Source organism: Oncorhynchus mykiss, chromosome 5 (genome assembly GCF_057628025.1).
Source record: "Oncorhynchus mykiss isolate SJ-2025 chromosome 5, ASM5762802v1, whole genome shotgun sequence".
In the NCBI taxonomy this organism is placed as follows: Eukaryota; Metazoa; Chordata; class Actinopteri; order Salmoniformes; family Salmonidae; genus Oncorhynchus; species Oncorhynchus mykiss.
In genome coordinates, this window is record NC_143026.1 from 26,948,907 (window position 1) to 26,976,851 (window position 27,945).

The following is a 27,945-nucleotide window of genomic DNA, read 5'->3' on the forward strand; positions in this document are numbered from 1 at the left end:
ACTGGACATCTAGAGCATCATCACATCTTAGTGATGTGTGATTTGCTGTATGCTACTCTCTCCCCACCAGGACTCACTGGTGGGGAGAACAACACACAGTGATAATAGAGCTTATTTAAGACTTTTAATCATCTGACAATAAAAACAAGGGACCAGCTTTTGAAAACAGAATATGACAGAATTTAAATACTGCATTGCAAAAGGAATACATTTCAGAAGCTTCACACTGACGTACAGTAGTTTCATTAACTGCATAGTGGTTGACCAGCAATACTGGATATTGTATCATTAAGTGTTGCGCAGTCGTTAGGGTCATTATGGTTTTGGTCTGTCTGTAACATAATCTGTCAGCATACAAGAGGTTAGACCAGTCCATTCATTTATAATGTGATCAATCTTTAAATTTAGAAAGACTATTACCCTACTGTAAAAAGCCTCAGAGGTGACGTATACAAAATATGTCCACAAATAACAGCTTTGTGATCCACAAATACAATCATTTGAAGAAAGAAAAAAGTTTAATGGCTGGAAGTAATTTAATACCAGTTTGTTGTTTCCTTTCCAGGCTAAGGAGTCTCCCTCCTAAAGAAAGAAATGCTATTTCTTCTCAGTGCAAGCATTTCCAAGATTTTGGTCAATTTTTTTACAGGCATAGGGAACATGCTTTAAGTTTGGTCCCTCACTTCTCCCCCTTGTAGTTGATGATGTACGTTGGGGTATCAGTAACTTGTCCATCACGGGGATAACTATATCATGACACCTCAATGAGTTCTACTGAGTGGTTAGAGCTGGTTTGTGAGGGGGACAGAGGCCTGACGTGCACAAATGAGATGTTTCCACTGTCACCTCCATCACCTCTGTTGTTCCCCCAAGGTTCTTAGTCTCAACCCCACTTTGAACCGCACTAAGCGACAGTGGGGCATCCCCACTGTGGTATCCATTTTGGATGTAGCTGATTGGTGCAGGGTCTGACCGTGGTGGCGACCACTGACAGAAGGTAGAGGAAGCCTCTTTCTCAGCTCTATGGGTCCCTATGGGAGTCCTAGTGGGGCTGAGTTTGGGGCTGGGCTCCAGGGCATAACTGTTCATCATGGTGCCACATGATCCATCCACCATATTGATGCGAGTGGTGGTGCGCATGACACTAATGCTGCCGCCCACCCCTCTGTCACCCCCATTCCACTCCTGGTGTCCCAGCACGTGCTGGCGCAGGATCCTGCGGAAGGTGTGGCGGAACTCCCGGATGCGGTATGCGTAGATGAAGGGGTTGACCACGGAGTTGGCGTGGGACAGGATGATGGCAATGTTCATCACCCATATGTGTGGGCGCCCACAGTCCTGGCAGAACAGGTTGAAGCAGTTGATGATGTGCAGGGGCAGCCAGCAGAAGGCGAACAGCCCCATGATAATGGCCAGAGACTTGGCCGCGTGGACCTCCTTCTGCAGAGTGGAGCGGGAAGACGTGGACGACGAACTTGTCCCGTGGGTGTGCATGTGAGCCAGCTTCAGGTCCATCAGCCTCAGTTGGCGCCGAGCCGCCATGAAGATGCGGGCATAGATGGCCAGCATGACCAGCAGAGGCACCAGCACACAGCCAAAGAAGTTGAAGTAGACCATGTAGTGCAGGGTCACCACACCCTCAAACAGGCACTCTGTCATGCCCTCGGGGCATGAGCTACTGTTGGTGGCATTGACACCCCTGTTCCAGCCCAGCATGGGCGTAAGGCCGATGCCCACAGAGAGAACCCAGCACACTGCGATGATGCTCTTCGCCCTCCCGGCCGTCACAAGACTGTTATACCTAAAGATCACATGAAAACACAAGAGAGGAATTCAGACAGGTGCTTTATATTGTTACATGACAAACATTGACGTTCCCAGGATGAGAGAGTTCTTTTTTTCGAGCCCAGACATTCCCAGACAGACTCAATAGTAAAGCATGTTCATCTTTCCTGGGCCAAACCAATGGCTTCCTGTGATCAGAGAGCTCTACAGAATATATGGGACAGGCTTCAGAGGGTAAACAGCCTTTATAAAGAGAATGTACCAGTATCTACCTATATGGGAAATGAGTCCAATGTTTGACAGATTCGACTAGCCCTGCCATACTGGAAGATGGAGCAGCGGATATCAGCTCATGTACTATAAGAAACTTAAGAAAGCATTTCCTGTGATTTAAGGAACATGCACAAAAGCTTATCTACCCTCTGATGTAACCCTTGTTGGCTGTCCTTTGTTTGTGCCCTAGACATTACACAAATTAAAATCTGTGTTCTATGTAATATGCAGAATGAGATCAACCGATTTCTATATATATTTTTTAATTTAACCTTTATTTAACTAGAACAAAATCTAATTTAATAATATCACAAACCATTCAATATTGTGATACACCACAGTTATAATAATTTAAGGCAAATATTCGCTCAGCATTAAAGCAAATATTAAGGAAATTAGTCCGTCTTAAGGCCAATAGTTGTAATGAACAGAATATCAAGCTGTTGTCAGGTCTTTCTGTCTGTTTTCTTCCATTGGCCATGTCTAAACCAGAGTTCATAATGTAAAATCTCAAAGGGCAGCGCCACAGACACATCACCCAGTTGTTTGTGGTTATGGGGTGGGTTGAGGGGTCCAGGAGGGCTTAGGCCTCTTTGACTGAGTCCCTAACCCTAACCTGCTATGACTTTAACACGAAGGCAATGCCTTCCCACGGAATAATCAAAATTGCAGTTGTGACTGTGACCAAACAGTAGCTTTGGTTACCCACACGCTTGTAGTATGAGGGACAATATTTCCCATGAGGCACCCTATTTCACTCCAGTTTCACTCTTTAAGAAAGGAGAGATTTGCAAGTTGAACATTTTGGTTGTTGTTGCCAAGTATTTGGGTTGACTTGTTTGGTTGTAGTCTGCAGAAAATATCCATTAACATACAGTCGTGGCCAAAAGTTTTGAGAATGACACAAATATTAATTTTCACAAAGTCTGCTGCCTCAGTTTGTAGGATGGCAATTTGCATATACTCCAGAATGTTATGAAGAGTGATCAGATGAATTGCAATTAATTGCAACATCCCTCTTTGCCATGCAAATTAACTGAATCTCCCCAAAAATATTTCCACTGCATTTCAACCCTGCCACAATAGGACCAACTGACATCATGTCAGAGATTCTCTCGTTAACACAGGTGTGAGTGTTGACGAGGACAAGGCTGGAGATCACTCTGTCATGCTGATTGAGTTCAAATAACAGACTGGAAGTTTCAAAAGGAGGGTGGGGCTTGGAATCGTTGTTCTTCCTCTGTCAACCATGGTTTGCTGCAAGGAAACACGTGCCGTCATCATTGCTTTGCACAAAAAGGGAGTAAGATTGCACCTAAATCAACCATTTATTGGATCATAAAGAACTTCAAGGAGAGCGGTTCAATTGTTGTGAAGAAGGCTTCAGGTCGCCCAAGAAAGTCCAGCAAGCGCCAGGACCGTCTCCTAAACATGATTCAGCTGCGGGATCGGGGCACCACCAGTACAGAGCTTGCTCAGGAATGGCAGCAGGCAGGTGTGAGTGCATCTGCATGCACAGTGAAGCGAAGACTTTTGGAGGATGGCCTGGTGTCAAGAAGGGTAGCAAAGAAGCCACTTCTCCCCAGGAAAAACATCAGGGACAGACTGATATTCTGCAAAAGGTACAGGGATTGGACTGCTGAGGACTGGGGTAAGTCATTTTATCTGATGAATAGACCCTTTCCGATTGTTTGGGGCATCCGGATAAAAGCTTGTCCGGAGAAGACAAGGTGAGCGCTACCATCAGTCCTGTGTCATGCCACAACAGTAAAGCATCCTGAGACCATTCATGTGTGGGTTGCTTCTCAGCCAATGGAGTGGGCTCACTCACAATTTTGCCTAAGAACACAGCCATGAATAAAGAATGGTACCAACACATCCTCCGATAGCAACTTCTCCCAACCATCCAGGAACAGTTTGGTGATGAACAATGCCTTTCCAGCATGATGGAGAACCTTGCCATAAGACAAAAGTGATAACTAAGTGGCTCGGGGAACAAAACATCAATATTTTGTGTCCATGGCCAGGAAACTCCCCAGACCTTAATCCCATTGAGAACTTGTGGTCAATCCTCAAGAGGCTGGTGGACAAAGAAAAACCCACTAATTCTGACAAACTCCAAGCATTGATTATGCAAGAACACAGAGGCAGACGTGGAATAAACAAGCGTACAGTCAATAACACAATAGAAAAAAGAAAGTCTATATACAGTGTGTGCAAATGGCGTGAGGAGGTAGGCAATAAATAGGCCATAGTAACGAAATAATTACAATTTAGCAGATTAACACTGGAATAATAAACGAGCAGATGATGTGCATGTAGAGATACTGGTGTGAAAAAGAGCAGAAAAGTAAATAAAAACAATATGGGGATGAGGTAGGTAGATTGGGTGGGCTATTTACAGATGGACTATGTACAGCTGCAGCGATCAGTTAGCTGCTCAGATAGCTGATGTTTAAAGTTAGTGAGGGAAATATAAGTCTCCAGCTTCAGTAATTTTTGCAAATCGTTCCAGTCACTGGCAGCAGAGAACTGGAAGGAAAGGCGGGCAAAGTAGGAGTTGGCTTTGGGGATGATCAGTGAGATATACCTGCTGGAGCGTGTGCTACGGGTGGGTGTTGTTATCGTGACCAGTGAGCTGAGATAAGGCGGAGCTTTACCTAGCATAGACTTATAGATGACCAGGAGCCAGTGGGTCTTGCGACGAATATGTAGCGTGGGCCAGCAGACTAGAGCATACAGGTCGCAGTGGTGGGTGGTATAAGGGGCTTTGGTAACAAAATGGATGGCACTGTGATAGACTGCATCCAGTTTTCTGAGTAGAGTATTGGAAGTTATTTTGTAAATTACATCGCCGAAGTCGAGGATCGGTAGGATAGTCAGTTTTACTAGGGTAAGTTTGGCGGCGTGAGTGAAGGAGGCTTTGTTGCGAAAAAGAAAGCCGATTCTAGATTTGATTTTGGATTGGAGATGTTAAATATGAGTCTGGAAGGAGAGATTGCAGTGTAGCCAGACACCTAGGCATTTGTCCACATATTCTAGGTCAGAACCGTCCAGGGTAGTGATGCTAGTCGGGCGAGCAGGTGCGGGCAACGAACGGTTGAAAAGCATGCATTTGGTTTTACTAGTGTTTAAGAGCAGTTGGAGGCCGCAGAAGGCGTGTTGTATGGCATTGAAGCGCGTTTGGAGGTTAGTTAACACAGTGTCCAAACACGGGCCAGATGTATACAAAATGGTGTCGTCTGCGTAGAGGTGGATCAGGGAATCACCCGCAGCAAGAGCAACATCACTGATATATACAGAGAAAAGAATCGGCCCGAGAATTGAACCATGTGGTACCCCCATAGAGACTGCCAGAGGACCGGACAACAGTCCCTCTGATTTGACACACTGAACTCTGTGTCATGTACTGTCATGTTGTGTCTTGTCTCTGTCCTTTCCCTTCACCCTGTCTCCCTCTGCTGGTCGTTGTTAGGTTACCTTTTCTCCCCCGCTTTCCCCCAGCTGTTCCTTGTCTCCTCTTGACTACCTCGTCACCCCTTCTCCCACCTGTTCCCCTTTTCCCTCTGATTAGTCCCCTATATCTCTCTCTGTTTTTGTTCCTGTCCTTGTCGGATTCTTGTTTGTTGTGTTTCATGCCTGAACCAGACTGTCGTCATGTTTTGCTGTAACCTTGTCTTGTCCTGTCGGAATCTGCCGGTCCGTCTGAGCCTACCTATGTTTGGTAATTAAAGAAGCTCTGTTTAAGTTAATTCGCTTTTGGGTCCTCATTCACGCACCGTAACAGAAGAATCCGACCAAGAATGGACCCAGCGACTTCGGATCCTCTCCACTCAGCCGTCGGGATCCAGGGAGCGATGCTAGGCAGACACGAGCAGGAAGTGTCTGCTGCTCGACATGCCGTTGAGACCCTGGCCACCCAAGTCTCCAACCTCACAGAACAGGTTCACCATCTCCGCCTCGATCCACCGGTCACTTCCAGGGCTTTCGAATCTCCGGAGCCCAGAATCAATAACCCGCCGTGTTACTCTGGGGAGCCCACTGAATGCCGCTCGTTCCTCACCCAGTGTGATATTGTGTTTTCTCTCCAGCCCAACACTTACTCCAGGAGCACTGCTCGTGTCGCCTACGTCATATCTCTCCTTATTGGACGGGCTCGTGAGTGGGGCACGGCAATCTGGGAGGCAAGGGCTGAGTGTACTAACCAGTATCAGGACTTTAAGGAGGAGATGATACGGGTTTTTGATCGATCTGTTTTTGGGGAGGAGGCTTCCAGGGCCCTGTCTTCCCTATGTCAAGGCAATCGATCCATAACAGACTACTCTATTGAGTTTCGCACTCTTGCTGTCTCCAGTGGCTGGAACGAGCCGGCCTTGCTCGCTCGTCTTCTGGAGGGTCTCCGCGCAGAGGTAAAGGATGAGATTCTCTCCCGGGAGGTTCCTTCCAGCGTGGATTCCTTGATTGAACTCGCTATTCGCATTGAGCGACGGGTTGATCTTCGTCACCGAGCTCGTGGAAAGGAGCTCGCGCTCTCCGTCGCTCCCCTCTCCGCATCACTACCATCTTCCTCTGCCGGCTCGGGTGCTGAGCCCATGCAGCTGGGAGGTATCCGCATCTCGACTAAGGAGAGGGAACGGAGAATCACCAACCGCCTCTGTCTCTATTGCGGTTCCGCTGGTCATTTTGTCACTTCATGTCCAGTAAAAGGCCAGAGCTCGTCAGTAAGCGGAGGGCTACTGGTGAGCGCTACTACTCCTGTCTCTCCTTCAAGATCCTGCACTACCTTGTCGGTCCATCTACGCTGGACCGGTTCGTCAGCTTCCTGCAGTGCCTTAATAGACTCTGGGGCGGAGGGCTGTTTTATGGACGAGACCTGGGCTCGGGAACATGACATTCCTCTCAGACAGTTAAAGGAGCCCACGGCCTTGTTCGCCCTGGATGGTAGTCCTCTCCCCAGGATTCAGCGTGAGACGCTACCTTTAACCCTCACTGTTTCTGGTAATCATAGTGAAACCATTTATTTTTTTATTTTTCGTTCACCTTTTACACCTGTTGTTTTGTGCCATCCCTGGCTAGTTTGTCATAATCCTTCCATTAATTGGTCTAGTAATTCTATCCTCTCCTGGAACGTCTCTTGTCATGTGAAATGTTTAATGTCTGCTATCCCTCCTGTTTCCTCTGTCTCTTCTTCACAGGAGGAGCCTGGTGATTTGACAGGGGTGCCGGAGGAATATCACGATCTGCGCACGGTGTTCAGTCGGTCCAGGGCCACCTCTCTTCCTCCACACCGGTCGTATGATTGTAGTATTGATCTCCTTCCGGGAACCCCCCCCCCCCCGGGGTAGACTATACTCTCTGTCGGCTCCCGAACGTAAGGCTCTCTAAGATTATTTGTCTGTAGCTCTTGACGCCGGTACCATAGTCCCCTCCTCCTCTCCCGCCGGAGCGGGGGTTTTTTTTGTCAAGAAGAAGGACGGGTCTCTGCGCCCCTGCATAGATTATCGAGGGCTGAATGACATAACAGTGAAGAATCGTTATCCGCTTCCTCTTATGTCTTCAGCCTTCGAGATCCTGCAGGGAGCCAGGTTTTTCACTAAGTTGGACCTTCGTAACGCTTACCATCTCGTGCGCATCAGGGAGGGGGACGAGTGGAAGACGGCGTTTAACACTCCGTTAGGGCACTTTGAATACCGGGTCCTTCCTTTCGGCCTCGCTAACGCTCCAGCTGTCTTTCAGGCATTAGTCAATGATGTCCTGAGAGACATGCTGAACATCTTTGTTTTCGTTTACCTTGACGATATCCTGATTTTTTCACCGTCACTCCAGATTCATGTTCAGCACGTTCGACGTGTCCTCCAGCGCCTTTTAGAGAATTGTCTTTTTGTGAAGGCTGAGAAGTGCACTTTTCATGCCTCCTCCGTCACATTTCTCGGTTCTGTTATTTCCGCTGAAGGCATTAAGATGGATCCCGCTAAGGTCCAAGCTGTCATTGATTGGCCCGTCCCTAAGTCACGCGTCGAGCTGCAGCGCTTTCTCGGCTTCGCGAACTTCTATCGTCGTTTCATCCGTAATTTCGGTCAGGTGGCAGCTCCTCTCACAGCCCTTACTTCTGTCAAGACGTGCTTTAAGTGGTCCGTTTCCGCCCAGGGAGCTTTTGATCTCCTCAAGAATCGTTTTACATCCGCTCCTATCCTTGTTACACCTGACGTCTCTAGACAGTTCGTTGTCGAGGTTGACGCGTCAGAGGTGGGCGTGGGAGCCATTCTTTCTCAGCGCTCCCTCTCTGACGACAAGGTCCACCCATGCGCGTATTTTTCTCATCGCCTGTCGCCGTCGGAACGTAACTATGATGTGGGTAACCGCGAACTGCTCGCCATCCGGTTAGCCCTAGGCGAATGGCGACAGTGGTTGGAGGGGGCGACCGTTCCTTTTGTCGTTTGGACTGACCATAGGAACCTTGAGTACATCCGTTCTGCCAAACGACTTAATGCGCGTCAGGCGCGTTGGGCGCTGTTTTTCGCTCGTTTCGAGTTCGTGATTTCTTATCGTCCGGGCTCTAAGAACACCAAGCCTGATGCTTTGTCTCGTCTCTTCAGTTCTTCAGTAGCCTCCACTGACCCCGAGGGGATTCTCCCTGAGGGGCGTGTTGTCGGGTTGACTGTCTGGGGAATTGAGAGGCAGGTAAAACAAGCGCTCACTCACACTCCGTCGCCGCGCGCTTGTCCTAGGAACCTTCTTTTCGTTCCCGTTCCTACTCGTCTGGCCGTTCTTCAGTGGGCTCACTCTGCCAAGTTAGCCGGCCACCCTGGCGTTCGGGGTACGCTTGCTTCCATTCGCCAGCGTTTTTGGTGGCCCACCCGGGAGCATGACACGCGTCGTTTCGTGGCTGCTTGTTCGGTCTGCGCGCAGACTAAGTCCGGTAACTCTCCTCCTGCCGGCCGTCTCAGGCCGCTTCCTATTCCCTCTCGACCGTGGTCTCACATCGCCTTAGATTTTGTCACCGGACTGCCTTCGTCAGCGGGGAAGACTGTTATTCTTACGGTTGTCGATAGGTTCTCTAAGGCGGCTCATTTCATTCCCCTTGCTAAGCTTCCTTCTGCTAAAGAGACGGCACAAATCATCATCGAGAATGTTTTCAGAATTCATGGCCTTCCGTCAGACGTCGTTTCGGACAGAGGTCCGCAATTCACGTCTCAATTTTGGAGGGAGTTTTGCCGTTTGATTGGGGCTTCCGTCAGTCTCTCTTCCGGCTTTCACCCCCAGTCTAACGGTCAAGCAGAACGGGCCAATCAGACTATTGGTCGCATCTTACGCAGTCTTTCTTTTCGCAACCCTGCGTCTTGGTCAGAACAGCTCCCCTGGGCAGAATACGCCCACAACTCGCTTCCTTCGTCTGCGACCGGGCTATCTCCTTTTCAGAGTAGCCTCGGGTACCAGCCTCCGCTGTTCTCATCTCAGTTCGCCGAGTCCAGCGTCCCCTCCGCTCAGGCTTTTGTCCAACGTTGCGAGCGCACCTGGAAGAGGGTCAGGTCTGCACTTTGCCGTTATAGGACGCAGACTGTGAGGGCTGCTAATAAGCGTAGAACTAAGAGTCCTAGATATTGTCGCGGTCAGAGAGTTTGGCTCTCCACTCAGAACCTTCCCCTTAAGACGGCTTCTCGCAAGTTGACCCCGCGGTTCATTGGTCCGTTCCGTATTTCTCGGGTCATTAATCCTGTCGCAGTTCGACTTCTTCTTCCGCGATACCTTCGTCGCGTCCACCCGGTCTTCCATGTCTCCTGCATCAAGCCCGTCCTTCGCGCCCCCGCTCGTCTTCCCCCCCCCCCATCCTTGTCGAGGGCGCACCCATCTACAGGGTCCGTAGAATTTTGGACATGCGTCCTCGGGGCCGTGGTCACCAGTACCTCGTAGATTGGGAGGGGTACGGTCCTGAGGAGAGGAGTTGGGTTCCCTCTCGGGACGTGCTGGACCGTGCGCTGATCGAGGATTTCCTCCGTTGCCGCCAGGTTTCCTCCTCGAGTGCGCCAGGAGGCGCTCGGTGAGTGGGGGGGGGTACTGTCATGTACTGTCATGTTGTGTCTTGTCTCTGTCCTTTCCCTTCACCCTGTCTCCCTCTGCTGGTCGTTGTTAGGTTACCTTTTCTCCCCCGCTTTCCCCCAGCTGTTCCTTGTCTCCTCTTGACTACCTCGTCACCCCTTCTCCCACCTGTTCCCCTTTTCCCTCTGATTAGTCCCCTATATCTCTCTCTGTTTTTGTTCCTGTCCTTGTCGGATTCTTGTTTGTTGTGTTTCATGCCTGAACCAGACTGTCGTCATGTTTTGCTGTAACCTTGTCTTGTCCTGTCGGAATCTGCCGGTCCGTCTGAGCCTACCTATGTTTGGTAATTAAAGAAGCTCTGTTTAAGTTAATTCGCTTTTGGGTCCTCATTCACGCACCGTAACACTCTGTCTGCGAAGTAGTTGGTGAACCAGGCGAGGCAGTCATTTGAGAAACCAAGGCTGTTGAGTCTGCCGATAAGAATACGGTGACTGACAGAGTCGAAAACCTTGGCCAGGTTGATGAAGACGGCTGCACAGTACTGTCTTTTATCGATGGCGGTTATGATATCGTTTAGTACCTTGAGCTAGGATGAGGTGTACCCGTGACCAGCTCAGAAACCGGATTGCACAGCGGAGAAGGTATGGTGGGATTCGAAATGGTCAGTGATCTGTTAATTAACTTGGCTTCTGAAGACTTTAGAGAGGCAGGGCAGGATGGACATAGGTCTATAACAGTTTGGGTTTAGAGTGTCACCCCCTTTGAAGGGAAGGATGACTGTGGCAGCTTTCCAATCTTTAGGGATCTCGGACGATACGAAAGAGAATAGTAGTACACAGCATTGTACGAGATCTTCCGTTTCTTGGCAATTTCTCACATGGAATAGCCTTTCTTTTCTCAGAACAAGAATAGACTGACGAGTTTCAGAAGAAAGTTATTTGTTTCTGGCCATTTTGAGCCTGTCATCAAACCCACAAATACTGATGCTCCAGATACTCAACTAGTCTGAAGAAGGCCAGTTGTATTGCTTCTTTAATCAGTTTTCAGCTGTGCTAACATAATTGCAAAAGGGTTTTCTAATGATCAATTAGCCTTCTAAAATGATAGAATTGGATTAGCTAACAACCTGCCATTGGAACACAGGAGTGATGGTTGCTGATAATGGGCCTCTGTATGCCTATTCCATAAAAAATCTGCCATTTCCAGCTACAATAGTCATTTACCACATTAACAATGTCTACACTGTATTTCTTATCAATTTGATGTTATTTTAATGGACACATTTTTTTTTTCTTTAAAAACCAAGGACATTTCTAAGTGACCCCAAACTTTTGAACGGTGGTGTACAGCTGAAATTGTACCCCTGGGATGCTTATTTAGTTCAAAGATGCTCTCTATAGCTGTATTCGCAGGCCTATAGGGAAATTCAGGTGTGTTAGCTCTGACAAAGTTCCTAGTCTAGAGATAGGAGAAGAAGTGGGATTGGGGGAAGTTGAACTTTTCCTGTAGTTGAGCAAAAGAGACAAATGTATCATCAAATAATAATAATTGGGATAGTGAGGAGAGGCCCAGTGAGTGTCAGATGCCAAAAGCCCCATCATTTAAAGATGAAATAAAATGTTCTGATTGATTGGGCCTGATAGAGAAACACCCCGGAGGCTAACGGCTAAACGGAACTGATTCCAAATTTTAAGCGACTGCTTTACAAATTGGGTTGACACACCTTTTGCCTAGGGACACTGGGAGAGACAAGCACAACACAGAAGATAGTGCAGCAGGTTTACACGATTCAGACTCCATCTGGACCCAGAGGGGTCTTGAGCCAGTGGGATCAGTCTGTCGCCAGTACAAAAGGGCTCTGAAATTTGCAGCCCAATAGTATGTCTGAAAATTTGGTAGAGCTAAACCACCTTAGGCCTTAGGCTTCTGTAAATGTTATCTACCAATCCGCGGTACCTTGGCATCCCAAATAAAATACATGAATGTTTGATCCAGTGAATTAAAAAAAGATTTTGGAATAAAAATTGGTTAACATTGAAATATTTGGGCAACACATTCATTTTAATAGCATTAATCTTTCCAATAAGAGAAATAGGTAGAGACTTCCAAAAAGTAAATGATTGGTTAAAACGGTCTGCTAGAGCAACAATGTTTTCCTTATACAAATTTGAATATTTCCTTGTCACTTTAACTCCCAAGTAGGTGAACTGATCCAGAACAATCCTAAACTGAAAGCTTGTAAAAGAGCACTTTAAAGCAGAATTATTTACAGGAAAAAGCTATCTTGCCTAGATTCAGCTTGTACCCTGAGATTGATCAACATTTTTTAAGAATAGATAAGGCATGTGGTAATGTGGTATCAGATTTGGAGATAAACAAAAGGAGGTCGTCAGCATATAGCGAGACTTTCTGCTCTAAGCCTGTTCTGATCATACCTTAAATGGCATCATTAGAGCGCAGTGTAACAGCGAGGGGCTTGATTGCCAAAACAAACAACAAGGGGGAGCTGGACAACCCTGTCTGGATCCACGGTGTAAGAGGAAATAGTCAGAGGACAAGTTGTTAGTCCGTACCGAAGCCATGGGAGAAAAATAAATAATCTTTATCCACGCAATGAATTTGGGACCAAAGCCAAATCTATAAAGGGCATTTGTTAGCTAGTCCCACTCAACGCGGTCAAAAGCTTTTTCCACATCGAGCGAGACCACCACCTCCGGGTCCCCCAACGCTGGGAAGTACAGTATATTCATAAGATGTCTAATATTGAAAAAACAAATGCCTATTTCTCATAAAGCCAGTCTGGTCAGAGTGTATTAGTTGGTGTAGCGAGCCTTCCATACGGATGGCTAAGAGCTTGGCTAGGATTCCACTCCAGGGGTCTTTGTTTTTCTTTAATGGTAATGAAATTGAAGCCTAATGAAGACGAATCTTTGATGTATTAAGGCAGTCTGCAAATAATCGAGACAGGAATGGGCAAATCAGACCGGAAAACGTCCTGTAAAATTAGGTTGGAAAACCTTCCGGACCCGGTGATTTACCACTTTTCATTGTGGCCACTGCTGTTGCAATCTCCTCAGGTGTAAATTATTCTTCTAAACAGTCATGGGAGTCTGTATCAATTGAAGGCATATTCAGACCATTAAGGAATGAATCAGTCAGCAAAGGGTCTTGAGGAGATTCAGAGGTGTCTAGCGCAGAGTAAAATGAGGTATGAGAAATAATTTGGCCACCTAGGTATGCTTTGAGAGACTCCCATATGGTAGAGCAGGACATACTTGACATTGAATTAATTTCTAGGAATAAGGTGATTTCAGAAGAAATGTAATTGACAAACTCCTTATCTGAGAGTAAAATGTGGTTAAGAGGCCATAGGTAACATAGGAAAGGCCATAGGATAACACATAGGAGGTTGCTGGGAAAACTCTAGCTCAAGCACTAATGGTGAATGGTCAGAATTAACAATACTCAGCTCTAGTAGGGCAGAAATGTGACGAACTGACTTGTTGGAAAGGTGGCATCAAATGATGGTGCCACGTTGAAAGTCACTGAGCTCTTCAGTAAGGAAATTCCACTTTCATGGCTGTGTGCTCAATTATATACACCTGTTAGCAACGGGTGGCTGAAATAGCCAAATCAACATATTTGAAGGGGTGTACACCTACTTTTGTAAATATAGTGTAGTTGGTTAGCTTTAGCTAGCTGCAGATTCATACTACAGCATTTCATGCATTGTGGCTAGCTAAGACAATCCATTTGTACTATATGCGTTAGGACAGTGGTTCCCAAACTTTTTATTGTCCCGTACCCCTTCAAATATTCAACCTCCAGCTGCGTACCCCCTCTAGCCCCAGGGTCAGCGCACTTTAAAATGTTGTTTTTTGCCATCATTGTAAGCCTGCCACATACACACTATACGATACATTTATTAAACATAAGAATGAGTGTATTTTTGTCACAACCTGGCTCGTGGGAAGGGACAAAGAGCTCTTATAGGACCAGGGTACAAATAACAATATAATAAAAAATTATTTGGCTCGTTATTTAACCATCTTACATATAAAACCTTATTTTATAAAATTGTGAATAACTCACCACAGGTTAATGAGAAGGGTGTGCTTGAAATGATGCTCATAACTCTGCAATGTTGGGTTGTATTGGAGAGAGTCTCAGTCTTAAATCATTTTCCACACACAGTCCGTGCCTGTATTTAGTTTTCAGTGAGGGCCGAGAATCCACACTCACATAGGTACGTGGTTGCAAAGGGCATCAGTGTCTTAACAGCGCGATTTGCCAAGGCAGGATACTCTGAGCGCAGCCCAATCCAGAAATCTGGTAGTGGTTTCTGATTAAATTCCATTTTCACAGAACCGCTTGTTGCAATTTCGACGAGGCTCTCTTGTTCAGATATCGGTAAGTGGACTGGAGGCAGGGCATGAAAGGGATAACGAATCCAGTTGTTTGTGTCATCCGTTTGGGGAAAGTACCTGTGTAATTGTGCACCCAACTCACTCAGGTGCTTCAATATATCACATTTGACATTTTCCGTAAGCTTGAGTTCATTTGCACACAAGAAATCATACAATGATGGAAAGACCTGTGTGTTTCCTTGTTAATGCAGACAAAGAAGAGCTCCAACTTCTTAATCATAGCCTCAATTTTTTTCCCCGCACATTGAATATAGATGCGGAATGTTCCTGTAATCCTAGATTCAGACAATTCAGGCGAGAAAAATAATCACCCAGATAGACCAGTCGTGTGAGAAACTCGTCATCATGCAAAGAAATCATTAAGCTCGTCATTAAAAAAAAAACGTGTCAATACTTTGCCCCTTGATAACCAAAGCACTTCTGTATGTTGTAAAAGCATTACATGGTCACTGCCCATATCATTGCATAGTGCAGAAAATACACAAGAGTTCAGGGGCCTTGCTTTAACAAAGCTAACCATTTCCACTGTAGTGTCCAAAATTACTTTCAAGCTGTCAGGAATTCCCTTGGCTGCAAGAGCCTTTCGGTGGATGCTGCAGTGTACCCAAGTGGCCGGGAGCAACTGCTTACATGTGCATTCTCACTCCACTATGTCTCCCTGTCATGGATTTGTGCCATCAGTACAGATACCAACACATCTTGACCACCAAAGTCCAATTGATGTCACAAAGTTGTCCAGTACTTTAAAAAGATCCTCTCCTGTTGTCCTGGTTCCCAGTGGTTTGCAGAAGAGGATGTCTTCCTTAATTGACCTCCCATAAACGTAACGGACATATACCAGGAGCTGTGCCAGGCCCACCACGTCTGTTGACTCATCCAGCTGTAACGCATAGAATTCACTGGATTGTATGCGAAGCAGTAATTGTTTCCAAACATCTCTTGCCATGTCACTGATGCATCATGAAACAGTGTTGTTTGATGAAGGCATTGTCTGTATAGTTTTTTTTGCCTTTTCCCCCAGTATTCTCCCAGCCATATCCACGGCAGCAGGAATAAATTAAGTCATCCACAATAGTATGGGGCTTGCCTGTCCTAGCTACTTGGTAGCTCACCACTCGCTTCTAGTCCCTTCTTATTAATGGTATCTGTTGCTTTTATACATGTCTTACTACTCGAAAGTCATCTTAATTCTCGCACCAAAAACTTGCCATGTTTTTGATTTCAAAATGTCTGCGCAAGAGTGAAGGTTTCATTGAGTTGTGAGATAGTACTTTTGCACATGTAACACACTGTGGCTGAGGAAAGGCACTACTCCCAAGATAAGTTAACCCCAAATCAACGTAGTTCTCATCATATTTGCGTCTCTTCGATGGTCCAACCTGCTTTCCTGGGTAAGGGGGCAGTAGCTCTTTGGCTGCATACGATTCACAACTATCAGTGTCCATGCTAGCTGGGCTAACAACAAATGTAGAATTACTGATGCATTGGATTTTCTCGTGGAAGCAGAACAACTTGTGTAGTCAACAGGTGCAGGTGTAGTAGCAGAACTACCAGTAGAGTTGTCTCTATGGATGTGGGTATTACTTTTCTTTAACCATTTATCAATTTTCGAGCAAATCGGAATGAGCAGCAACTATATTTGGCTACTTACGGACCGTTAATGGAATTCCCACGAGAGAGTAAAGGTTCATGTGACTGGATGTTAATTATTTGACTAGGCTACCTGTATTTGACATTGTGTTGTTATTTCGCTGAACACTAGATGGTTTGATTTTATTTTTGGCAGTGAAACTGTCATGCCCTGATCTGTTTCACCTGTCCTCGTTATTGTCTCCACCCCCTCTAGGTGTCTCTTGTTTTCCCCAGTGTATTTATCTCTGTGTTTCCTGTCTCTCTGTGCCAGTTCGTCTTGTATGTTTCCAAGTCAAGCAGAGTTTTTCCCATTTGCCTGCTTTTTGCATTTCTCCTTTTTCTAGTCCTCCCGGTTTTGACCCGTGCCTGTTTCTGGACGTTGTACCCGCCTGCCTGACCATTCTGCCTGCCTTGACCACGAGCCTGTCTGCCACTCTGTACCTCCTGGACTCTGATCTGGTTTTGACCTTTTGCCTGTCCAAGACCATTCTCTTGCCTACTCCTTTTGGATTAACAAACATTGTAAGACTCCAACCATCTGCTTCCTGTATCTGCATTTGGGTCTCGCCTTGTGTCATGATAGAAACGAGGCTACCCAGGCGAGTAAAAAAAAAAACTCACCTAAATGTATAGCCCCGTTGGAAAATATAAATGGACTGTTTGGAAATGTGAAACACATTTTTACTTGGCGTACCCCCGATGGCATTATCCGTACCCCTGGGGGTACACATACCCTAGTTTGGGAATATATGCGTTAGGATAATGGTTCAATATCCTGCTACATGTCTAAACAAAAGACTCCACATAATTACAAGACCCATCATGTTTGCCAGGTGTGTCTGGGGGTGCTTACAGCCATCAATTGTATTTCATGAACATGTGTACATGTCTAGACAATAGTGACCCATCCACTTAGCTAGATGTGGCTGGTTGTTGGTTATTACATTTATTTCGTATGGCACATCAATTTAGACGAGTGTGTCTGGGTAAGCATCATCTAATATTGATAAAATATGTGACCACCATCCTGGAGCATTTTACCCAGTCATGCCACCTGAAAAACTTGCCATCGGCACAGTGGAGAATTTCACCGTTCCCTTCTGCTATAGACACAGTATAGAATAGATGAGGTACTTGGGACATTCAACAAACAACACATAAAAAAATACATTTAGACATAACAAATTGTAAAGATTATCAACTAATCTAACCCTACTTGACAACCACACAAATATTGTTCATTCCTCACAGACAAATTATTGTTATCTATAAACAATCTCCATTTTGTCATTAAAGGCAGGACGAAAGGACTATAAATGTACATCTAATTGTAAGGAAATTAAACTATTTTCTTATATCCTTTGGGGAAAATAATGACAGTGAGAGTGTTTAAGGTTTCTGTTGGGGGGGGATCCAGGACTGTTTGAGGTGAGAACATAGTCCTGTCTATCTATACTGTGCATGGGCCCACCCCCTCACAGGTCTCCTCTGGTGTTCATTTACCAAGATGATAGTGATCAAAGCCTTTAGTCCTTTTAATCCTTCCAACAGCACACAAACGCTAACCCAATGAAGCCTGTGGAGACATTTATCTCTGTCTGCCCTACGGTGGGGAGATTAGCCCTAATAGAATAACCCTGTTATAATTCAATGTGTTTTCATACACAAATGCATTGTGCTGTGCACATCACTTATATCACAGCCAAGATCTAACGGGCCAGAGGACCTGCCTTTGATGTTCTGTGAATAAAACAACATATCAAGCATAGTTGATACCTGTTTATGTTTGATAGTTGGTATACTATATTTGATAGTTAGACCAGGAGCAGAGTGTCACCACCATGCTCAGCCCTGTCCCCAGCCAACACCCCCAGTCCCTTCCCTCTCCTTCCCTCTCCTCCCCTGCTAAGGTCACCTGAGAGGTCTCTTGATGGCAATGTAGCGGTCCACAGCGATGGCCAGCAGGCTGAAGATGGAGCTCTGAGTGAGCACCAGCACGAAGCAGGCAATGAACAGGCAGCCATGGAAGTTGGCGCAGAAGCCTGTGCTGATAGTGATGGCGAAGGGGATGGCCAGCAAGCCCACAGCGATGTCTGCCACTGCCAGGGACACCACAAAGTAGTTCGTAATGCTCTGCAGGGTGCTGTTGAGGCACACGGCCCAGCAGACCAGCACATTACCAGTCACGGCCAGGCAGGTGATCACCAGCTCCAGGACGATGTAGACCAGGGAGGCATTGTTCAACATGGTGGGGCCGGGGGCAAGTTGAAGGTCACAACCAGAGTCTGAGTCAGGTAGCAGGTAGGGGGCCTCTTCCTCTCTGCACACATCGCTACACATGCAGACTCTGGGCCTCCACCAGGAACCGTCCGTTTGATGATTAGCAGGCCCAATCACCAGTAACAACTTCCTGTTTCTATAGCCTTTGCCCAGAAATGGTGCCACTACCAACCACAGAGCAAATGAAGAAGTGATTCGAGGTTCACTCTACTCTATTGTCACGCTACAGAAGGTTGTTTGGTTCTCTCCTTCTTCCAATCCTTCTGTCCAATCGTGTTCTCTGTTGCTAACCTCAGGGGCTGGACACTACACACTGGGAGGGGCTGTTGCCAACCGTTGCCAACCAACTGTCACATGAAGATCAGTACCCTGCAGTGAGAAAGAGAGAGTCATGTTTACTGTTAATTTCTGATTGTTTATTTCACTTTTGTTTATTTCACTTTTGTGTATTACCTATTAACATATGTTTCCCATGCCAATAAAGTCCCTTGAATTGAATTGAGAGAGAGTGAGAGAACAATCTCATTACTAGTCCTTGTACAAACAGGCTGCAGGTCAACCAGCACACACACACACCAGGTCACAAAAGCAATTTGTCTCCCAAAGCCAGCAGCTCTGTTTCCCACACAGATCAAAGCACAATCCAATAATACAGCTTTTATTTTAGGACAGCATTCCCCCCAAAAAAGGTCACACATCATCAGACCCTGTCACGCTTTTCTCTCCAATCAAGAACCAAGAATTACGCCAATGAGCGTAGCTATGTGAATTGTAGTGACACAGCTAGTACTATTATTGGAACAGATATTTAGAGCAGTGTTTCTACTGTAATCATTAACATGGCTGTTCCTATTATTTTCGAGGTGTTGTCTTTTTCTGCAAAGCATTTCCATATTCAGCCAGGTTCTCCTACATCTAATGCAGTTGTTGGAAACTTTCTCTCCTGTTGCCAATACAAACCCCTTAGCAAGAGAGATTGAAATGTGGGCTAGTCTACTGAGTTTACTGGGTTTCACAAGCGAAGGAGAGACAGAGACATTCCTACGGCAGTTATTGCAGTGTATCAGCCTCACTTCAAAAGCCCTATAGTTTTGTACGAGCGTACACCTCCGGATATGTATGAACGGATCAAATCAAATCAAATTGTATTCGTCACATGCTTCGTAAACAACAGGTGCAACAGTGAAATGCTTACTTACGGGTCCTTTTCCAATAATGTAGAGAGAAAGATAAAGATGGATACTAGCTATTACCTGACAGTTCAGTATCATGACAGAAAGCGTAGACAGAGGGAAACTATGACGTAGTGTAAGATAAAGCATTCTCAATGTGAAAACGGTTGTTCCCTTACTGATAATACACAGGGGGCCGTTTTCTTCTTCTGTTTATAGTAAGTAGCTAGTTGTTATCAGGCCTGACGGAACCCTCTTGGCTATCATGTTTAGACAGAGATTAGACAGCATACCTCAAAAAAATGTGCCTTCAATCAGGGAGACAGTGTGACTGCTCTTTAATCCTGGTCCAGAGGGTCTGTAACCCCTCAACCTCTCTCTCTCACCCCACATTCCCAGTGCCCCTATGGAGTGTGATAAGGACAGTGGATTCTAGGGAAGGGGAGGCAAAGGGTTGTAGAAGGGGGGCTCGTCCCGGGAAATAGTTTCTCTGGAGTAGGTTAATGGGCAGACAGGCAGATAAATTGCATTGTCATTGCTGATGAGAAAGGGATCTGAAACCATAACCTGGTTTCCACTTCTGTCACGACTACATTATATCATTTCTTATTACTGACGGTGATGTAGTGGTAAAAGAAAATAGGTGGGTAAACTCTGATTGCCTGTCGATAAGAAAAAAGTAAAGCTCACTTTACTTTAAATGCATTTTCCTCAAAAGGTGGGTAAACTTCTAGGCAAAAAAATGATGTGGGTAAACTAGAGGTGGGTAGCTGCAGCCCAATATGGCAACCGGAGTATGAGAAAGTGGGTGTGTCGAAAGGAAAGTAGTGGGCTTGTGAAAAGGAGTGGGTGTGTCGAAAGGAAAGTAGTGGGCTTGTGAAAAGGAGTGGGTGTGTCGAAAGCGCTCTACTATAGACAGTTTTGATCGCGCTGTTTGTTTTTTTCTTACCACGCAACTACCATACCATATTTCACTGTTAGTGATACATAAATAATGGTAAATGTTCAGTTATTAAACTGATGGTTTCTTTTTTTAAATGTACTGGTGATGGGTGTAATGTTGCTTGTACGTGTTGTATGTGTGTGCTTACCGTGACCGTCACCCTGATATTGGCTACTTTGCACGCCGTTGTGTGGCAAGCGGGAGTGAAAGACACATGCCCTCCCCCCATTGAGTAGACCTTATGTATGTATCAAGGTGACATCTAGTGCCTTCAGAAAGTATTCACACCCCTTGACTTTTTCCACAGTGTTGTGCTACAACCTGAATTTAAAATGAATTAAATTGAGATTTTGTGTCACTGGCCTACACACCCCATAATGTCAAAGTGGAATTATGTTTTTAGAAATGTTTACAAATGTCTAAAAAAAAACACCTTTGTTATGACAAGCTTACAAATGATCTGTAAGGCCCCTCAGTCGAGCAGTGAATTTCAAACACAGATTCAACCACAAAGACCAGAGAAGCATTCCAATGCCTCGCAAAGAAGGGCACCTATTGGTAGATGGGTAAAAATACAAAAATCAGACATTGAATATCCCTTTTAGAATGGTGAAGTTATTGATTGCACTTTGGATGGTGTATCAATACACCCAGTCACTACAAAGATACAGGCGTCCTTCCTAACTCAGTTGCCGGATAGGAAGGAAACCACTCATGGATTTCACCATGAGGCCAGTGGTGACATTAAAACAGTTACAGAGTTTAATGGCTGTGATAGGAGAAAACTGAGGATGAATCAACAGCGTTATAGTTACTCCACAATACTAACCTAATTGACAGAGTGAAAAGGAAGCCTGTACATAATAAAAAATATTCCAAAACATGCATCCTGTTTGCAAAAATTAACTAAAGTAAAACTGCAAAAAAATCTGGCAAAGAAATGTACTTCATGTCCTGAATACTGGGGCAAATTCAACACAACACATCACAGAGTACCACTTTTCCAAGCATGGGGGTGGCTGCATCATATGGGTATGCTTGACATCGGCAAGGACTAAGGATTCTTTTAGGATAAAAAGAAACAGAATAGAACTCAGCACAGGCAAAATCCAAGAGGAAAACCTGGTTTTCAACAGACTGGGAGACAAATTCACCTTTCACCAGGACAATAACCTAAAACACAAGGCCAAATATACACTGGAGTTGATTACCAAGACAACATTGTATGTCTCTCTCAAATATCAATATGCCTTGTATACTGTTGTTCAGGTTAGTTATCATTGTTTTAGTTTACAATGGAGCCCCTAGTTCCACTCCTCACACCTCTGATACCTCTTTGTCCCACCTCCCACACATGCAGTGACCTCACCCATTATAACTAGCATGTCCAGAGATACAACCTCTTATCATCACTCAGTGCCTGGTCTTACCTCCGCTGTACCCACACCCCACCATACCCCTGTCTGCACATTATGCCCTGAATATACTCTACCACGCCCATAAATCTGCTCCTTTTATTGCTTGTCCCCAACGCTCTAGACGACCAGTTTTGTTGGCTTTTATCCGCACCCTCATTCTACTCCTCCTCTGTTCCTCGGGTGATGTGGAGGTAAACCCAGGCCCTGCATGTCCCCAGGCACCCTCATTTGTTGACTTCTGTGACCGAAAAAGCCTTGGTTTCATGCATGTCAACATCAGAAGCCACCTCCCTAAGTTTGTTTTACTCACTGCTTTAGCACACTCTGCCAACCCTGATGTCCTTGCAGTGTCTGAATCCTGGCTTAGGAAGGCCACCAAAAATTCTGAGATTTCCATACCCAACTATAACACTTTCCGTCAAGATAGAACTGCCAAAGGGGGAGGAGTTGCAATCTACTACAGAGATAGCCTGCAAAGTTCTGTCATACTTTCCAGGTCTATGCCCAAACAGTTCGAACTTCTAATTTTAAAAATGAATCTCTCCAGAAATAAGTCTCTCACTGTTGCCGCCTGCTACCGACCCCCCCTCAGCTCCCAGCTGTGCCCTGGACACCATCTGTGAATTGATCGCCCCCCATCTAGCTTCAGAGTTTGTTCTGTTAGGTGACCTAAACTGGGATATGCTTAACACAGTCCTACAATCTAAGCTAGATACCCTCAATCTCACACAAATCATCAAGGAACCCACCAGGTACAACCCTAAATCCGTAAACATGGGCACCCTAATTGACATTATCCTGACCAACTTGCCCACCAAATACACCTCTGCTGTCATCAATCAGGATCTCAGCGATCACTGCCTGATTGCCTGTATCCGCTACGGGTCCGCGGTCAAACGACCACCCCTCATCACTGTCAAACGCTCCCTAAAACACTTCTACGAGCAGGCCTTTCTAATCGACCTGGCCCGGGTATCCTGGAAGGATATTGACCTCATCCCGTCAGTTGAGGATGCCTGGTCATTCTTTAAAAGTAACTTCCTCACCATCTTAGACAAGCATGCTCCGTTCAAAAACTGCAGAACTAAGAACAGATATAGCCCTTGGTTCACTCCAGACCTGACTGCCCTCGACCAGCACAAAAACATCCTGTGGTGGACTGCAATAGCATCGAATAGTCCCCGCGATATGCAACTGTTCAGGGAAGTCAGGAACCAATACACACAGTCAGGAAAGCAAAAGCCAGCTTTTTCAAGTAGAAATTTGCATCCTGTAGCTCTAACTCCAAAAAGTTCTGGGACACTGTAAAGTCCATGGAGAACAAGAGCACCTCCTTCCAGCTGTCCACTGCACTGAGGCTAGGTAACACGGTTACCACCGATAAATCCGTGATAATCGAAAACTTCAACAAGCATTTTTCAACGGCTGGCCATGCCTTCCTCCCGGCTACTCCAACCTCGGCCAACAGCTCCACCACCCCCGCAGCTACTTGCCCACACCTCCCCAGCTTCTCCTTTACCCAAATCCAGATAGCAGATGTTCTTAAAGATCTGCAAAACCTGGACCCATACAAATCAGCTGGGCTTGACAGTCTGATCCCTCTATTTCTGAAACTGTCCGCCGCCATTGTCGTAACCCCTATTACCAGCCTGTTCACCCTCTCCTTCGTATCATCTGAGATCCCCAAGGATTGAAAAGCTGCCACGGTCATCCCTCTCTTCAAAGTGGGAGACACCCTGGACCCAAACTGTTACAGACCTATATCCATCCTGCCCTGCCTATCTAAGGTCTTCAACAGCAAAGTCAACAAACAGATCATCTCGAATCCCACTGTACCTTCTCCGCTGTGCAATCCGGTTTCCGAGCAGGTCAGGGGTGCACCTCAGCCACGCTCAAGGTACTAAACGATATCATAACCGCCATCGATAAAATACAGTACTGTGCAGCCGTCTTCATCAACCTGCCCAAGGCTTTCGACTCTGTCAATCACCATATTCTTATTGGCAGACTCAGTAGCCTCGGTTTTTCTAATGACTGCCTTGCCTGACTCACCAACTACTTTGCAGACAGAGTTCAGTGTGTCAAATCGGAGGGCATGTTGTCCGGTCCTCTGGCAGTCTCTATGGGGGTACCTCAGGGTTCAATTCCCGGGCTAACTCTTTTCTCTATATATATCAATGATGTTGCTCTTGCTGCGAGCGATTCCCTGATCCACTTCTACGCAGATGACACCATTCTGTATACTTCTGGCCCTTCCTTGGACACTGTGCTATCTAACCTCCAAACGAGCTTCAATGCCATACAACACTCCTTCCGTGGCCTCCAACTGCTCTTAAGCGCTAGTAAAACCAAATGCATGCTTTTCAACCGTTCGCTGCCTGCACCCGCACGCCCGTCTAGTATCACCACCCTGGATGATTCCGACCTAGAATATGTGGACATCTATAAGTATCTAGGTGTCTGGCTACACTGCAAACTCTCCTTCCAGACTCATATCAAACATCTCCAATCCAAAATCAATTCTAGAGTTGGCTTTCTATTTCGCAACAAAGCCTCCTTCACTCACGCCGCCAAACTTACCCTAGTAAAACTGACTATCCTACCGATCCTCGACTTCGGCGATGTCATAAAAAAATAGCTTCCAATACTCTACTCAGAAAACTGGATGCAGTTTATCACAGTGCCATCCGTTTTGTTACTAAAGCAACTTATACCACCCACCACTGCAACCTGTATGCTAGTCGGCTGGCCCTCGCTACATGTTCGCCGCCAGACCCACTGGCTCAAGGTCATCTACAAGTCTATGCTAGGTAAAGCTCCGCCTTATCTCAGTTCACTGGTCACGATGGCAACACCCACCCGTAGCCCGTGCTCCAGCAGGTGTATCTCACCGATCATCCCTAAAGCCAAAACCTCATTTGGCCGCCTTCCCTTCCAGTTCTCTGCTGCCTGCGACTGGAACGAATTGCAAAAATCTCTGAAGATGGAAACTTATCTCCATCACCAACTTTAAACATCTGCTATCTGAGCAGCTAACCGATTGCTGCAGTTGTACATAGTCCATCGTTATATAGCCCACCCAATTTACCTACCTCATCCCCATACTGTTTTCATTTTATTTACTTTTCTGCTCTTTTGCACACCAGTATCTCTACCTGCACATGTTCATCTGACCACATAGCCTGGTTCCTCTCTAGGTTTCTTCCTAGGTTTCGGCCTTTCTAGGGAGTTTTTCTTAGCCACCGTGCTTCTACACCTGCATTGCTTGCTGTTTGGGGTTTTAGGCTGGGTTTCTGTACAGCACTTTGAGATATCAGCTGATGTACGAAGGGCTATATAAATAAATTTGATTTGATTTGATTTGATCATTTATCACTCCAGTGTTAATCTGCTAAATTGTAATTATTCACTCCTATGGTCTATTTGTTGCCAACCTCCTCATGCCTTTTGCACACAATGTATATAGATTCTTTTTTTTCTACTGTTATTGACTTGTTTATTGTTTACTCCATGTGTAACTCTGTGTTGTTGTCTGTTCACACTGCTATGCTTTATCTTGGCCAGGTCACAGTTGCAAATGAGAACTTGTTCTCAACTGGCCTACCTGGTTAAATAAAGGTGAAATAAAAAAATAAAAAATTGAAGGTTCATGAGGGGCCTAGTTACAGTTTTGACTTAAATCGGCTTGACAATCTATGGTGTCATGACTGTCCTGCTGTTTCACCCCCACCAGAGGTGAAGGTTGGATCTCAAAATACTGAAGGTTGGATCTCAAAATACTTGTATGCTTAAGGAATTTTAATGATGAGATTTTTGTTGTTTTGAATTTGGCGCCCTGCACTTTCACTGGCTGTTGGCGAGGTGGGACGCTACCGTCCCACATATCCCAGAGGTTAATAATTGGCTGATTCATTTAATCACGCAATTCTAAATCGTTAATCATTCAATGAGCAGCAGTCGTCACATTAACCGATACAACGTCACGACAATGGCAAGACTTGAAAATGGCTGTCTAGCAATGATCAACAACCATCTAGACAGAGCCCAAATTTTTGTTTAAAGAATAATGTGAAAATATTGTACAATCCATGTGCGAAAGTTCTTAGAGACTTAACCAGAAAGACTCACAGCTGTAGTCTCTGCCAGAGATAATTCTAACATGTTTTGACTTTATTTCATTTTCAATATATTAGCAAAGAATTACAAAAAAACATGTTTTCACATGATCATTATTGGGTATTGTGTGTAGATGGGTAAGATTTAAAACAAATTTAATATGTTTTGGAATAAATCAACGAATATGAATACTTTCTGAAGGCACTGTAGATGGTTATCAATTTTGGTTATTTAATTAGATTTTTAAGCCTTGAGACATGGATTCTGTATGTGTGTCATTCAGAGACTGAATGGGCAAGACATAAGATTTAATTCCTGTGAACAGAGTATGGTAATAGGTGCCAGGTGCACTGGTTTGAGTGTGTCAAGAACTGCAATGGTGCTGGGTTTTTCACACTCAACAGTTTCCTGTGTGTATCAAGAATGGTTTACCACCCAAAGGACATCCAGCCAACTTGACACAACTGTTGGAAGCATTGGAGTCAACATGGGCCAGCATTCCTGTTGAAGGCTTTCGGCACATTGTAGAGTCCATGCCCCAACGAATTGAGGCTGTTCTGAGGGCAAAAAGGGGTGCAACTCAATATTAGGAAGGTGTTCCTAATGTCACTCAGTGTATGTCCATTTATCGTGTTTGTATGGTTGTACGTGTGAGCCAATGAGTCTGTAAAATGTCTGCATTAGTCTGTGTGTGTGTGTGTGTGTGTGTGTGTGTGTGTGTGTGTGTAGCGCCTTGAAGGAAGAGATAAGCACGTGCACATCCTTTGGAAAGACTCTGTTGCAGGCCTGTCAATCAAAGCACCAGTTAGGCACCACAGAGGAGAGTGAAAACAAATAGCTGGACTGTTGCTGTTGGCCATATCACTATTTGAAAAGCTGATGAAAGGAGAATTGGAGCTTGACTACATCTATGTCCTGACGTGCAGACACAAATAGCAATAGAGACATAAACACAGCTCAAAGCCTAGCAAACAACGCAAGGGTAATTTATGGGTCCCTGCTATACGGGATCCATGGGAAAGGTTAAAGGCTAGAGCTGGCCCTGCCAAAACAAGTGACCAATGGGCATCTGTACTATATCAAGGTGATATGTATGATAGACATTCTCAGTATAAAGTTTCCCAATATGTTAACATAATCAACCTGTTTTTATATTAATAGATGACAAGATTGGGCTCAATTCCATTTCTGCTCAGTCAATTCAGGAAGACTGCAAAGAGTAGGACTCTAGAAGTATTATTGTAGTAATTGAGTTAGGAAGCTTATTGTAGCCCGATTTTCTTAGTTACATTTTTGTTTACCATGATTTGAATGTAAAGGGGAGGGAACAAGTTCATTAAATAACCAAAACAATTGTGTATAAAATTAAAAAATTATAAGGACACAAAAATACACTCTGAACTTTTCACAATTTAGACACTTGTGTTTCACACAAATGACCTAAGAGACACTTTGAGATTGGGGATATTTGCCTGTTAACAACAAATAGTTATTCTTATTACTCTTTAAAAAAATAGAATAAAAACAATACTTGCTCTTTTGTCTTGCCATATTAGATGATATCCACTGACGCAAATGCACAACATATTCTCAAACCTTCTCTCCATAGGCTACATGCGTCTTCATATTCTTCACATAATCCGATCTTCAAAAGTTAGAAGTTAGTCTAGGAATTATATATTGTAAAAAAAAAGTTAAAAAGATATGACTGTAAATTTTTAACGTGTACATTAGAAACAAAATATCTCCTATTGAGATGCGCTCAGAAGTTGGGACAGGAAAACGCAGTATCATGCGCTCTCATCCATGCGCGCGTGGTTCTGAAGACAAGCGCATGTGTCACCGGTTTCGTTTGGTCTCGA

The 27,945-nt window shown here is 45.2% G+C and overlaps 1 protein-coding gene across 1 annotated transcript; it reads right to left on the minus strand.

Moving 5' to 3' along the window:
- Positions 1–645: 645 nt before the first annotated feature.
- On the minus strand, positions 646–27,924 carry LOC110523514 (adenosine receptor A2b). The gene is given in 4 exon segments (XM_021602272.3): positions 646–846; positions 849–1,801; positions 18,070–18,803; positions 27,619–27,924. Coding segments are annotated over 3 exon segments (1,473 nt in total). The 5' UTR covers positions 18,495–18,803; positions 27,619–27,924; the 3' UTR covers positions 646–751.
- Between the last annotated feature and the right edge of the window lie 21 nt (positions 27,925–27,945).